General features: G+C 42.3%; 1 protein-coding gene across 1 annotated transcript; it reads right to left on the bottom strand.

Annotated features, from left to right (window-relative positions):
- Positions 1 to 1,849: 1,849 nt before the first annotated feature.
- Positions 1,850 to 4,938, bottom strand: OTUD1 (OTU deubiquitinase 1). The gene has a single exon (XM_060003775.1). The coding sequence runs from the start codon at positions 4,552 to 4,554 to the stop codon at positions 3,100 to 3,102; it is 1,455 nt and encodes a 484-aa protein (XP_059859758.1). The 5' UTR covers positions 4,555 to 4,938; the 3' UTR covers positions 1,850 to 3,099.
- Between the last annotated feature and the right edge of the window lie 11,143 nt (positions 4,939 to 16,081).

Below are 16,081 nucleotides of genomic sequence, written 5' to 3'. Positions count from 1 at the left end.
ATCACACTAATAGTTATTTGTCTCAGAGTTTTTATCTAGGTACCCCTTTAATAAAAGTTTAAATTACTAGTATGATTTTCATACTACTTTACCAGAAAACACAATTGGACTTACTTATAGATTCTATACTCCCCCATCATAATTTATGGGGGAGTAAACTCTAAAGAAACTTTAGCTCACAGCATCAACTGCTTCCTTCACACGGTTTTGAGCCTCTTAGCTGCTACATGAGTAACTGAAGGAATGAACTGTTTAATAAATCTGTCTGCTAAAAGGAAATCAGAGTCAACCACATTTCCACACCTTCCACTGTTCAAGTCCTCGGTGATCCAGAACTGCTACTACTAACGAACAAAATTGGTATGGCAGTAGAAAATAAACATGTAGCACAGGGAGTGACGAATATTACATTTCTTCCAAACAACGACGACAATGAAAAACTATAGAAAGAGGATGAGAAAAACATAAACCTTTCAGGCAAGACAACCAAAGTAACATGGTGCCACGTAATACAATCTTGGGACCCACCGAGTTCTGTTTAAACGTATCACCCTCCTTGGGAATCTAAATCAAGGACTTGGGATCCTAATTTGAAAATGAAACAGAACAACACAGAGGAAACTGTTTCCTCAAAATAGTAATGGGCTTACAGATGCCTTTTAGGAACTTATACCTAATTAAGTCTATTCATTCCTTCTGTAAACTTTAAGCATCCCCAAATTTTATATGTCTCTAAATAAGGTGGAGAAAAGGGGGAAAACAACATTTAGCTGCGTAATTCAAATAAAAGTATTTCTTTCTTCCCAAGTTACATAATTAGAGAAGCCATGAAGCAAACCTTACCTTACCTAAAAACCAGAGATTCATGATAAGGTAACGTTTAAACCTTTGACCAATTGCCTTTCCTTGATAACCAACGGGATCCTTCCACTCGTCCTTGTTTATTTATGGCCGCGTTGGGTCTTCGTTGCCGCGCGCAGGCTTTCTCTAGGTGCGGCGAGCGGGGGCTATTCTTCGTTGTGGTGCCCGGGCTTCTCATTGCGGTGGCTTCTCTTGTTGCAGAGCACGGGCTCTAGGCGCGTGGGCTTCAGTAGTTGTGGCTCACGGGCTTAGCTGCTCTGCGGCATGTGAGATCTTCCCGGACCAGGGCTCAAACCCGTGTTCCCTGCATTGGCAAGCGGATTCTTAATCACAGCGCCACCAGGGAAGTCCCTCCATTGGTCCTTGACCATCCTTCCACAGTCAAGCAAGGAACTCAAAGTCAGTTGTCTATTACCATGACATCAACTGAAAACTAAAAAATCCAAACTAGCTGTGCATATCCTGCAACAGGCATACCAGCACTGTGTATACAGACACTACCAGCATTATGTATACAGACATGCTTCTCAACTAAATCCGATAACACATCTTAAAATTAATGCATTCCCTTGATCTCAAAAGGCCAGACTGGATAAAAGTTAGGCCACTGCTTTGTTTACTCTTTAAAACATTAAAATCTGTGCTGACAGTGAGTGGCACACAAAACTATACTTAGACATTGTGCTGGTTAACACAATACTTGCATTTCCCTGTTCATTAGCCATTGGTACATCTATAGTCTTGGATAGGAATTAAAACTGAGAAATAATGAGAGCAATTTCCTGAGTTACTCCACCTTTAAATTACATTTCATTAAGACTTATCCTCTGAAATTACTGGTTGTCCTATCCTGTTTACGTGAGAACTTAAGAAACCTCTCATAATTCTGACATCTTTACACATAAAAAAAATTGCATACATGTAAGAAAGGTTCCTATAGATGTCACTTTATCATTTAAAAATCACTTTAACCAAAAAGACGTAAAAGTAAAATTACACATTTTATTCATTCATTCCATCAGCTGAGAATTGCTCAATTGTACAAATACGATATTGTACAAAAAAATCACAAAATGTTACAAAATAAAAAAGTACAAACTGCATTACTTAATAAATACGACTAAAAGTAGTTAAAGTGGAAATGAGATAGGTTTTAGGTTGGAAACATTGTTTGACCCAGCAAACCATACAAGCTCTTGTATACAGACATTTTTATTTGTACATAATACAGGGCAATCCTATTTTGCCTTGTGAAAGAATTTAAAAGGAACAGACTATGAAGACAGTATTCTTCTGCCGGAAAATAACTGCCAAGGTTGGTTGGGGGCATTTATGCCATTAGTTTTTCAATCTCTCGGGTGAATCCAAGAGGCTGTATATAAAGCAAGAGGCTTATCTCGTCACAAAGTCTTCTATCACATTAAAATTATTTTTTCAACAAAATGACAAATATAAATAAAAACAATTGAGAGCACCAGACAATCTACTCTAAACCTCAACCAGAGTACAGAATAATCACTCTGCCATCAGCAAATATCAGACTTTCATTCAAGTAAGAGCTGGTACTATTCTTTAAAGAAAAAAAAAATTCTTCCCATAACCTCCCCTTAAGTATTTTCTCTTTAAAAGGTTGACCATTTCTAGAAAAATAATGATTTTCCAAACAACAAATCTGTTTCATCAAAACGGAACGGGCCAATCATCTGGTAATATGAATGCATCAATATCCATTTTAAATAATTACTTAGGAACTGTAAAATTCAAATTCAACAACAAAAAATACTAAATCACAAACTCTGTCCAAAATAATAAACTTCATATAAAGCACTTCTCTGGATTTATGCCGGAAAGCTGTGTGTCAAAATGGAACACATCATAGATGAAGATACACCAATTGTTAAAAATGTTGTGCAAAAATACATTCTTATAGAAAATAGATTACCAGGAATGAACAAAATTTACACTGTGAGAAACCAGCTTGCAAATTAAGTAGTGCCAACTTTATACAGCAAATGATAAATAGCAGTAGGATCACCCAAAGCTATCATGAAACATCACTTCGGTGCCCAGCAACCTTCAGCTCTGAGGAGAAAACATTCAAAAAAATGATTAAGGCATTACACCTACAGTAAATCTACTTGAAAGTTTAAAAGTGCTATTACCCTGATTAGAGTTCATGTAATTCTCCAAACACAAATTAGGTCTGCAATTTTCCCAGGGTGGAGGGGTTCAGACACTTCAAGAGCATGCGTTTTGTTCAATATACATTTTGGATAGGGATATGGCCATGGACTTGGCGAGTTCTTCGTCGCGTTTTCTTTGCACTTGAGTCTGCCTGCACCAAGTGTCATACTCCGGATTCGGATAGGAGTGATCAAACACCGCGTCGTAATGTCCGTTACTGAGCCAACTGAGCCAAATGCTAGGCCTTAGGGAATCCTCTGGGCCCAAATAGTGAATCATGGTAGACACCGTGGGGCTCTCCAGCCTCCCACCAGTAGTTAGATGTATATTCACGTTCAGCATCTGCCCCATGGCCAGAAGTTCAGGGTACCCGGCCCACGCCCCGTCCTGAGCAGCGGCGATGATAAACTCCCCCACGTCGCCCTCAATGAGGGGGCTAAAGTGGTCGAGGTGGTCGGCGATGTAGTGCACCGTTTGCTCCCGCAGCTCCCGGTGCAGGCTCTGGTCCCCGTACACCGCCTTGCTGACCGCTCGGTAGAGGCAGTTGCCGTCGGGAATGATGTGAAATCGGTACTTGCTCCTCTGCCGCAGGTACTTGTCCTGTCTCTCCACCTCGGCCAGGTACAGGGCCAGCTTCTCATCCTTGGGATCCGACCTGGAGACGATCGCCGCCTCGGCCGCGCCACCCGGGACCGCCTCGCCGCTTCGCGCCGGAGGCGCCTCGGCCTCCGGGTCGGGCCGCCGCGCCTCGTCGGCGCTGGGAGGAGGGTGGACGCGGTCGCCGGCCCTGTCCCAGCCCCGGAGGCTCCTCTCCGCAGGGCGCTCCTCGGCCCACGGGCCGGGGCCGGCTTCCGGGCTCTCCGGGGGCGGCGCGGGGCCGCGGTGCTTGGCGGCGGCCAGGGCCTGGCGGTGCTCGCTCAGTCGGAAGTTTCTTTCGGGCCCCTCGCGGGCCGCGTCCACGCCGGCGGGCTCGGGGCCGTCGGGCCTCAGCAGCTCCTCCAGGAGCCAGGCCGAGGAGCCCCGCCGCGGGGGGACCGGGGCGCCGGATGGCGGAGCCAGCAGGAGGCAGCGGCCGCGCGGGGCGGCGGGCGCCGCGGCGCCGGGCTCCGGGCCGCGCAGCAGGAGCCGGTCGGCGCCCAGGGCCCGCACGGTGATCTGAGCCGTGGACGTGTAGTGCGGCGGCAGCGGCGGCTTGCAGGACCCGCCGGGCGGCCCGGCGGCGGCGGCCGAGGCGGGGGCGGCGGCCCCAGACACCATCTCGAAGCAGGAGGAAAAGGCGGGCATCTTGGCGGCGGGGGCGGCGGCGGCTTCGCGGGGCTCGGCGGCCGCGGCCGGCTGGCACTCACCGGTATCGGGCTCCGGCGCGCCGCCGGCGGGTCCCGGGGGCTGCAGCGATACCTTGAACTGGGCGGCGGCGGCGGCGGCTGCGGCGGGCGGAGCGGGGGCTGCGGCCGTGGGACCAGGGCCCCCGGCTGGGTAGTGGGTGCAGACGCTACTGTAGAGCTGCATGTCCCTGCCCGCCGCTCGGCCCCTTATAGGCGCGCCGAGCCCCGGTGAGGGGACACACCCTCCGGGCCCGGGAGAGGGGGCCGGCCGAGCGCGGTGACCCAGTGCCCCGAGAATAGCAATGACCAAAGGGCCGCCGGCGCGTCAGGAGCCGCATATAGCGCCCGGGGCCCCGCCAAATTCCTGCTGCGCCACAGCACGCGGTGGGGGCGGGGAGGGGACGCGCGCTCGACCCCTGCCGGCGCGCTCGGCCCGCAGACCCGGGACGCGTGCGCCCGCTGCAGCTGCTCCGGCCCGCGGCGGCCGCTGGGGACTCTCGGAGGAAGCCGCCCGCCCTGCTGGAGCACGTCCCACCGGCTAGGAGCAGCGCGCGGCTCGCTGAGGGGCCAGGGGGCGGGGCCGCGGTTGTTTACCTCAGGCCGCGCGGCCGCGTCACGTGCCCCCGCTGGAATGCGCGGCTCGTCGCGTCGCCCCATTCAACCGCCGGGGTTCGTCCTGCCACTCCGGCTCGCCCCGCCCTGTTCGGCGACGTCATGGGCGTGGCCCGCGGCGCGGGCGCGCGGGCGGGCGAGCGAGGAGGATCGGAGCTCTCTGTACGGTGAAGGGGATCTTTGCCGCTGCCCCACCTCAGCCGCAGTTTTAGACGCCGCGCTTTTCTGGGCTGCTGCAGCGGTCGTGGCGGGATGGGCACTTCTTGGGGCGGGCTAGAATGCTGAAAGGGAGCGTTTTGGAAGAAGCTTCCGGGTTCGATATGGAGAACGGAGAGCTGCTCTGAAACCTGCACGGCCTCTGCCTGGTCATAGCACCACTGCCGTCTTTTTCATTCAGTCCCTTGGGTTGTATTGTTAACGTAGCGTGACGCCTCCCTTTCTCCCCAGCACCTTGCTGCCCTGCTAAACCGAAACCAACTTTTCTGCAGCCCTAACCCGTGACGACGAGCAAATACAAGACGGGCGAAATACCAAATGCCTAACCGAGCCTTTTGAAACTAGGGGCAGCTGCTAACCATGGGTCAGAGGCAAAGTAGAGAGGGTCGTGATGCATCGCGAATGTGTTGAAATTGAATAGAATTTTGAACATAGTTCTACCCAATTGTGTTAGTTGTCCCTGTTTCTAAAGGAAAGCCGTAATACGCACATGATCAACCGTGTACTGACTGTATAGTAGTAGGCAGCTCTTGCTATATTCTGAGCTTTGATCACATGCTAAACTAACAGGCCCTAAACGTTCAAAGGGAACCTAGGAAGCTGTCCCACCGTTTTACTGATGAGGAAATAGCTTACGTTGTGGCATACGCCTCCCCCGACCCTTCCGCTGAAACGTAAATTCCATGAATGGAAGACTTAGTCTTGGAAACCAAAGGTTTGTTAGAGTCACGAACCCCAGCACAGAGCTTGGCACGTAATTGGAACTAATTAATATTTACTGAATGAATGAATTAATGGAAGAGGAGTTCCCAAGACACTGGAGAAGCCAGAATTACGATCCCGGTCTCCTGACCTCAGCCAGGGCTTTTAATTTGCTGTGGTGGGTGTGACTGCAGGATCCCAGCAGCGTTTGCTCGGGTCACATGAACCTGTTAGGCAAATCAACTCAGAAGGAAAAACAACCACTTAAAAGTCTAACCGTCTTTTCAGCTTCTGGTGACACCCCATTGGGAGCTTGTAGACCCCACTGGCTAACTAGAAAAGGGAAATTACTTAGATTTCATCACTGCAAATCCTAAAGCAAGAATGTGTTTTGAACAGACTGGAGTAAACACAGGGGGGAAAAAAGAAAACAAGACTAGGTACACAGAAGACAGGCTAGGTCTGATGTACCAAATTAGGAATGTCAAAAAAAATTCTATTGAGTAAATTTGACGATCTGATTGGCTTTATTAAGAGATTCGGGCTTAATTCCATCAGGCAACATCCCATCCAGCAGCTAGAAGGGTGCTTCCACCTGTTGTAGAAAATGGAAATTATTTTTTATAGGAAGAAGGGTGGGGTAAGGGCGTTATTAGCAAAAAAGAAGAAAATTATTTTTAGGTCAGGACTTTGGTGTGGGGTGGCAGCGTGTGAGTGTGTTTTATGATGCAGACTGCTTCTTCCTCTGGGGAATGGAGAAGGCCTACGTGACAGGTGAGCTCAATGGTGCCAATCAGAATAATTCCAAACCGGTTAAGATTACATTTTAAAAAAAAATTTTCATAGCTATTTATTTTTAATTAATTCATTTTGGAGTATAGTTAAGTTACAATGTTGTGTTAGTTTCAGGTGTACAGCAAAGGGATTCAGATATATAGATAAATATAGATAGATACATACATACATAGATATACTTTTTCAGATTTTTTTCCCATATATGATTAAGATTACATTTCAGCAGAAGGTTGAAACTGCAATTAAGTCTTGGTTTGTTGTTGTGGGACCCTTTTTGGGCCTATTCTTTATTTATTTTTTAAAACAGGAACAAATATCAACAAAGATGTGAGGATTCAAAACTTTAATATACGTGAAGCCTCTTTTTGAATTTTTCTGTTTAGTCTGTGTGGGGATGGTAGACTATACCTCAATGCATATTCACTGTGAGAGTGAGTGTCCACTCTGTATCTTGGTCTGGAAAATCTTCCTAGAGGAGATGGTACTTCAAGAGACTCAAAGCAGGGATGATTGCCAGTCTTGGAAATGGGAGTTGTTTTCTGCCCTTGGAGCGTAAGAGAAGGCAAGGCCTGCAAGTGATAGCAAAGAGATTAGGGTATGAAAGAGGGGGAGGCAAGTTCAGTTCCTTGAAGTGCTATCTGAAAAGAATTCCTAGTGATTGTCTTCTGGAAAATCATCTGTCTAGCATATTTCGGTGCCATGCAGAAAACTGGCAGAAGTTTAGAAAAATAGGCTTCTTGAATAGGCTAGAAAAAACAGAAAATTTCAGCAACTAGCCACCAAAAGTTAGCAACAAGACAATCAATAGGTTAAAACAAAACAAAAAGGACAAGGCATTTAATCAATGAATATTTATTGAGCACCAGCTTTGCTCCCAGCATGGTGCCAATTACAGGGAATTCAGACACAGATTCTGTCCTGCAGCCCAGGCAGCAGAAACCTAACCACTAAAGGCATCTTTGTAAAATAGGACCCAATCCCAGCATGTTTTTTGAAGATACGTACATGTATGTATGTATCTTAGCTGCATTCCTTTAAAGAAAAAAAATTCCTAACCTCTTCCCCTCCTACCAAAATAAAACTTTTAAAAATGCAAACAATTTGGACTTCCCTGGCGGTCCAGTGGTTAAGATCCCAGGCTTCCACTGCAGGGGGCACAGATTCGATCCCTTGGTTGGGGAACTAAAAATCCTGCTTGCCGCGTAGTGCGGCCAAAAAAAAAAAAAAAAAAAGCTAACATTCATTCATTTAGTCACCCATTAAATCATCATTTATTTACAAACCTAATATGAAAAATCATCTTGAAAAAGAATAAAGTTGGAAGACTCGTGCTTCCCAATTCCAGGACTTACTACAAAGCTACAGTCATCAAGACCATGTGGTACCGCCATAAAGGTAAACATATAGATTGGTGGAATAGAACTGAGAGTCCAGAAATAAAGCCATATGTGTATGATCAATTGTCTTTGACTGGGTGCCAAGACAATTAAATGGGAGAAAGAATAGTTTTTTCAACAAATGGTGCTGGGACAACTGGATATCTACATACAAAAGAATGAAGCTGGACCTTCAAAAAATTAACTTAAAATGGATCAAAAATAAGAGCTAAGATTATCAAATCCGTAGGAGAAATTTGAGGCAGAAATCTCAGTGCACGTGGATCAGGCAATTGTTCTTAGAGGTGACACCAAAAAAGACAAACAACAAAAGAAAAAAATAGTAAGTTGGACTTCATCAAAACTAAAAATTTTGTGCTTCAGAAGACACCATAAAGTGAAAGGACAAACTGAAGAATGGGAAACTATATTTACAAGTCATATATCTGATAAGGGACTTTGAAATATAAAGAATGTATTAAAAAGTCTTATAATTCAATAGTAGAAACACAAATAACCCAGCTTTTAAATGGACGCATGATTTGTACAGACATTCCTCCAAAGAAGATATACAAACAGCCAATAAGCACGTGAAAAAATACTCAACATTGTTAGTCGCTAGGGAAATGCAAATAAAAACCTACAGTGAGATCTACCTCATACCCACTAGGATGGCTGAAATAAAAAAAGACAGACAATAGCAAGTGTTGGTGAAAATGTGGAGAAATTAGAACCCTTATACATTGCTTGTAGAATTTTAAAATGGAACTTTGAAAGCAATTTGAAAAACAATTTGGTGATTCTTCAGAAGTTTACACATAGAATTACCATATGATCTGGTAATTACACTGCTAGGCATATAACCAAGAGATATGAAAATGTATGTCCACACAAAAATGTATATATCAGTGTTCATAGTAGCACTATTCATAATTGCCAAAAAGTGGAAACAACCCAGTTTTCCATCAACTAATGAACGGGTAAACAAAATGTGGTATATCCACACAATGAAATACTATGCAGCCATAAAAAGAATGAAGTACTGATACATGCTGCAACATGGGTGAACCTTGAAAACATTAGTGTAAGTGAAGGAAACCAGACACAAAAGGCCACATGTTGTATAATTTCATTTGTATGAAGTGTCCAGAATAGGCAAATCTATAGAGATAGGAAATAGATTAGTAGTTGCCAGGAACTGGGGAGAAGTGGGAACAGGGAGTCACTACCAATGGGAATGGATTTCTTTTTGGAGTGATGAAAATGTTTAAAATTAGATTATGGTGATGATTGCACAACTCTGTGAGTACACTAGAAACCACTAAACTGAATATTTTTTTTATTATTTTTTAATTTATTTTTATTTTTGGCTGCTTTGGGTCTTTGTTGCTGCACGGGCTCTAGGCACACGGGCTTCAGTAGTTGTGGCGTACAGGCTTAGTTGCTCCATGGCATGTGGGATCTTCCCAGATAAGGGATCGAACCCACGTCTCCTGCATTGGCAGGCGGATTCTTAACCACTGCCCAACCAGGGAAGTCCTGAACATTTTTAAAAGAGGAATTTTATGGCATGTGAATTACATCTAAATGAAGCTGTCTTTGAAAGAAAAAACCTACTATGAGCAAGGTACTGTGCTAAGTGCTTGATATAAAAAGATGATTACGTATTATTCATAAATGTCTCAGCAGCAACACTTACTCTGTGACATTATTTCCTAAATCATGGGCATCTTATGTATCTTAATGATTTTTCTAACAAATGCACAGTATTCTATATAGCACTTAAGCATAATTGTTATATGATATAAAGGAGTTGAAACTTACTGAAACCAAATCATTTATGCCCAAGTGAAAGGGATATTTGAAGAGCTGGGCTACTGAAATGCTACTTGAATTTATAATTTTGTTTTTTCTTGAGCTTTTTATGTAGTCATCATGATATAAAAAATAATTTTATATTCTTTTCAATAAACATTTAATGAGCACTAATATGCATAAAGCATATGGGAATATGTCCCAGTTTAACCATATATAGAACCAACCAAACTTAAAATATATAATATGTGTGGGAAAGATTCCAAAAAGTGCCTGAGACACATCAGGCCCTCAGTAAGTTTTCTCTGAATATTGTCAAATAAAATGGAACATAAGGAATAAAGGCAAGCAACTTGGGAAGTATTGTGTAGGTTGATATATATTCATGCTATTGAACTGACAATTTAAAGTGAACAAATAAATAAAGGGCACCACCTCATGAAAACACCACAATATTCTTTCTCTAGCATATTTCCACTGCTGACATGTCACTGGCTGGAAGTGAAATTTTCGGGAAGAAGGGAAAGCTCCTTTCAATTATTTAAACCTTATGGCTCTTCTGAAATTATATTAGTATCGCTGAAAATCCTATTATCTAAAGATCTTATAACTCCAGCAAATGTAAATCAATTGATGATAACTAGATCAGGTAATCAAGAAGTTTTTGCTTTTTGTAGGAAAAAAAATAGAACAAAGAATGGAGAAAAAGCCAGAGAGTATACATATCATTGACTCCTATATTTAGGCTTGGAAAATGTTCAGATCCTTTTGATAAATAGCCCACAGTTCCACTGGTGATTAGAATATGGTTCAAGTCGCTACCTATGCAATGGCATTTTTCATCTTGTGGATTCAGTGGACTATTGAGAGAAAGGAAGTCAGAGCTGTCATTCGCGTAGAGGTTCAGATCACATCATTTGCACAGAATCATCAGTTCCCACACACAGTGTTTGAATCATTCCAGCACGAAGGGGAGAAGCCCCACAACTGAGTTGTTTCCTGAATTCCGTTCATCAGATTTGGGATTACGTTAGGAAAGGGGTAGTTAGACCAGACACGGTTTGTTCCGTGCTCTGTTGCCTGCTTCTGGTTGCCTTAACCAGTATAATGATGAGATCTACTAATAATAACTAGTCCTGCTAGTTGCAGAGGGAGAATGAGAAATATAGCCTTTGGTCAATGATATGGTTTGAATGTTCGTATCCCCCCAGAATTCATTCGTGGAAATCCCTGCAAAGAAGATGGTATTAGGAAGTAGGGGCTTGAAAAGTGCTTAAATCACAAGGGTAGAGAGCTCAGCAATGGGCTAAGTGTTTATAAAAGAGGCCCCAGAGGTCCCTAACGCCTCTCACCTTGTGAGGACAAAACAAGATTATCTGCAACCCAGAAGAGGGCCCTCAGGCTTCCAGCCTCCAGAACCATGAGAAATAAATGTCCGTTGTTTATAAGCTACCCAGTCTGTGGTATTTTGTTATAGCAGCCCAAATGGATTAAGACAGCTCCTGTTTATAAAGGACTTAATATAAGGTAGGGAAAACGACACCATACACTCACCAACGTTAAATAACAATGCAGTGTATGCGATAATCTGTTGCCAAGGGTGGTTCTGTTACAACCCAGTTGTCTGGTAGTTGTAGGCCAACATGTTAAATATCCACAATCTTCAATGTTTGCATAGTAGTTAAATAGCTGTAAGCAAATGAACATGATAGCGTGGCTTACCCCTCTTAGAGACAAATGGGGAGGGAGGAGGTACCTTGTCACACTGCCCTCCCTCTATATGGGTAGAAGGCCAGGCTGAGTGATACACCCGTAACGACTAAGAAGTCAATTGTAAAAATGCCCAACCATTATGTAAGTATTTTGCCAAGACTTAAGAAAAGGAAAAGATGGAGGGTAGACATGAAGTTACTTCACGTTTTAATAAATCACGTTTTATTATTCTTTCTTTCTTTCTTACATTCTTTTTTAAAATATTCTTTTCCATTATAGTTTATCACAGGATATTGAATACAGTTCCCTGTGCTATACAGTAGGACCTTGTTGTTTATCCAACCTATATATACTAGTTTGCATCTGCTCATCCCAAACTCCCAATCCTTTTCCCTCCCCCACCCGCCTCCCCCTTGGCAACCACAAGTCTGTTCTCTATGTCTGTGAGTCTGTTTCTGTTTTGTAGACAAGTTCAATAGTGCCATATTTTAGATTCCACATATAAGTGATATCATATGCTATTTGTCTTTCTCTTTTGACTTACTTCAGTTAGTGTGATAATCTCTAGTTGCATCCATGTTGCTGCAAATGGCATTATTTCGTTCTTCTTACGGCTGAGTAGTATTCCATTGTATATATATGTTGTAAAAAAGTAACACAATGCAAACGTGTAAAAATAAAAGTGAAATTCCCTTCCATCCCATCTCCCCGATTTCACACTCCAGAGGGAAGCGCTGTTAACAATTTGTTTTAGATATTTCTGGAACTTTTATAAGCATATATAGATTGTATATCCATATACATATGTGCCTGTAAAATTTTTTCATAGTAGGATAATACTGTGCATATTTTCTCTGCCTTATGCTTTTTCCTTAACTAGTCTATACTGAGCATTTTTCATGTGACAATATACAGCTCTACCTCATTCTTCTAATGTCTAGAAAAAAAATTCCAAAGTGTGGATGTGTGATAATATATTTTTAATGACATTTAGATTGTTTTAACTTTGTCACTTGTCAAGCAGTGTCACAGAGTACATCTTTGCACTTACATTTGCACCTTTATGTGAGAGACAATTTCTTATAAACATTTTAGAAGGTAATTCATGAGAAGGCTAACCTTCAAAACATGGGGAGGTTTTGAATGTCAGTGAATCTGATTTGTTTTGGAAATTGTTGTATCGACAAAATATATTTTGTAACTCCAATTTTCTGTGAGACACGGAAAATAGCACTTACTGTATTTCTAAAGGCTCTCTCTGTATCATATGTACACTTACAGACATGGTGCTAATAAGTAGACATTTCTGAATGAGTGAATGAAAGAATGAATGGAAACAAAATGAAAGAAATTATACTTGACCACAGCAATTGTACATGTGAGCTTCCTACTTGATTTTCCAGGAACATCTTTCTGCTTAAGAATCTCAGTCATCAAAGTTATAAAAATAACTGCTATGAAGCCAATACATTTTTTCAATATAAAAACAGTTTTATGGGATTTTTATTATGAAAATAATACATGCTCATTACATAGAAAAATCAGAATCTAAACAAGTGAAAGAGACAGCAAATTAAAAAAAAAAAAAGTCCATCCACTCAAGAGACAACTCCTTAGTCAGTTATATCTGTATCAGTAGTTCTCAACTGAGGTGGCTTGGCAAGGTCTGGAGACATATTTTGTTGTCACAACTGGAGAAACTGGTGTGTGTGTGTTGGTGGCTGGGCGTGGTGGTACTGCTGCTTGCATCTAGTGGGTAGAGGCCAAGGATGCTTCTACGTGTCCTATAGTGTATAGGCCAGCCCTACAACAAATAATTATCCAGCCCAAATTGTCAACAGTACCAAGACTGACGAATCCTGATACACACACACACACACACACACACACACACACACACACCACACACACACACACACACACACACACACACACCACACACACACACACACAAACACACACACTATTTTTGACAAGAATGGGATTATACCATAGATACCATGCCGTATCTATGGTATGATGACTAAAAGAAAAGTATACTGTTTTTTACTTGATATGTCAAAATATCTTTCATATTAAAAATACACTTCTACAACATTTTTCTCTAATAGCATTTTAATAAATCAGTTATCCTTGAGTCTTTTAGAAATCTCGTAACAGTCTCACATAAAGGCACTCCGTAAGTGCCAAATAGTATTTGTAGCAGGTGGATTTGTTTTCTGTCATCTGCTTAATAATACCTTGGAATATGAAGACAACTAAAGCAACTAAAAACTATACACTTTAAGGTGATTATTGCTTCCTCTGACTCTATAATTTCAGTGAAAACTCTAATATTTATTCTTTACTGTGTCTCAAAGTGTGTCAGTTTTAGTTACCTTGTTGATACAGCCAGTTCCTCTAGTAGCTGACTGCAAAGTGGTATAAACCACCGTGAGCTTGCATCTAGTTTTGTAGAGCTCTTTTTAAGTCCTGGATTTCTCTATGCAGCGGCTTCCCCATTTTTTTTTTTTACTGCGGCCCACAACAAGAAATAGGTTTTCCACTGAGGACAAGTACACTACTATATGTATGTATAACCAAAACAAGTTTCAAAAGATAACAAGGGGAATTCCCTGGCGGCCCAGTGGTTAGGGTTCGGCTCTTTCAATCCCTAGTCGGGGAACTAAGATCCTGCAAGCTGAGTGGTGCAGTCCCCCTCCCCCTCAAAACAAACAAACAAAAAACCCCTCTTCCCTTTACTAAGTATATGCACTCTATTTTATGTACTATTCTTTTCCTCCTTTTAAAGGATTATAACGCCAAATTCATTTCGTGGCCCACCAATGGTTGTGACTTGGAATTGGAAAACCACAGCATTACAGCTTCAGTTTTATTCTGATTAATCATTGTATTACAGTATAAGCCAACTCTTTTACATCAATACATTTGCTGAGCAAATGGAATCATTGAAGGACAAAGAAGTTTTTCATTAAGTGAGCTCACCTATAATTTATGTTCTGAACCGGTAAGCTTTTGAGAGGGAAAGGGGTTCCTCTTAATAATTATTCCAGACGTTAGGGGTAAATCAGAAGCGTCCCCGACAAAATAGCATGTGTGGTCACGCCATCAATTCTGACTGAAGAGAAAATAGTTATTTTCATATGTTTTCCTACTCTCTCCCCCAGCCCTCATTCCTCTGTTATATCCATGAAAACCCAGGTTCTCTGATATTTGGTGTAGGAGTCTTATAATTTGCTAATAGAAGCTAGAATTGGGAGCTCTGAATTCTACTCTCAATGTCAAAACTAAATGATTGACTTGGAGCAAATCATTACATCTCCCTGGCCCTTCATTATTTCATCTATAAGATGAGGGTTTAATGATCTCCATGATTCCTTTTGACCTTAAAATTATATGACTTTATGCCATAAGAAATGATACGAAAACAGCTTTTAAAAGAAGATTAAAAAGTGTAAATGGGGTAACTGGATTATGTAATATCCTAGCCTTCCCCCAAAATACAATTTCTTAGAGCATTTCAATACCAATGCCTGAGTAACAATACCTGGGCTGGATTCAAACTGTGAGCAACCAAATACATAACAGAATTGGAGGCCTCAAGAGAGTTCCCTTCTTCTATCAACCCAGCGAAAATTTAAAAAAAAAAAAAAAAAAGATAAGGTGATTAGGTAAGAGCAAGTTTCTCAGATGAAACACAGAAAAATATATGTAGAGAGAGAGTCTGTGATTGAAGAAAATGATGCTAAGAGTTTAAGTGCGAGGTCAAACACACTGTCGACTTCACAGTTTTGTTAAGAGCACACCCTATGTGGATTAAGAGGTACAATCACTGTGTATAAAACAAGCTACAAGGATATATTGTACAACACAGGGAATATAGCCAATATTTTATAACTATAAATGGAGTACAATGTTTAAAAATTGTGAATCACTGTATTGAACAGCTGCCAGTTATGTAATATTGTATGTCAACTATACTTCAATTTAAAAAAAAAAAGAGCACACCCTATTTAAAATCACAATTGCCTAATAAGCTAATAGTCATAATTGTGTGCAAGTTAAATGAGCTACAGCACACATACACTATAGAGGGCATTTGTCATGTTTTTCACTGCCCAGCATCTTCTTTGAAAACACCCTCCCTTTTTTTTGTTGGCCACGTGTGTGCCTCATGCGGGATCTTGGTTCCCCAACCAGGGAGCAAACCCACGTCCCCTACAGTGGAAGCATGGAGTCTTAACCACTGGACCACCACGGAAGTCCCTAAATAGCCTTTTCTGACATTTCCTCCCTAGCTAGAAGCCTGGGTCCATTCTCCCAGCCTTCCATGAAACCAGGTCCAGGATTTGACCTATGCTGCATCATCAAACACACCCACAGGCCCAAGACTTAGGGTTACTGTTGAGCATGTGCAAGGCACTGGGCTAGGTGTTTTCTACACACTGATCATTCAATACAATTGTCTACATTTCACAAAGG

Source organism: Delphinus delphis, chromosome 2 (assembly GCF_949987515.2).
Source record: "Delphinus delphis chromosome 2, mDelDel1.2, whole genome shotgun sequence".
Classification (NCBI taxonomy): Eukaryota; Metazoa; Chordata; class Mammalia; order Artiodactyla; family Delphinidae; genus Delphinus; species Delphinus delphis.
The sequence above is the reverse complement of the archived record's forward strand: the minus strand, read 5'-3'. Positions and strand labels throughout refer to the sequence as shown.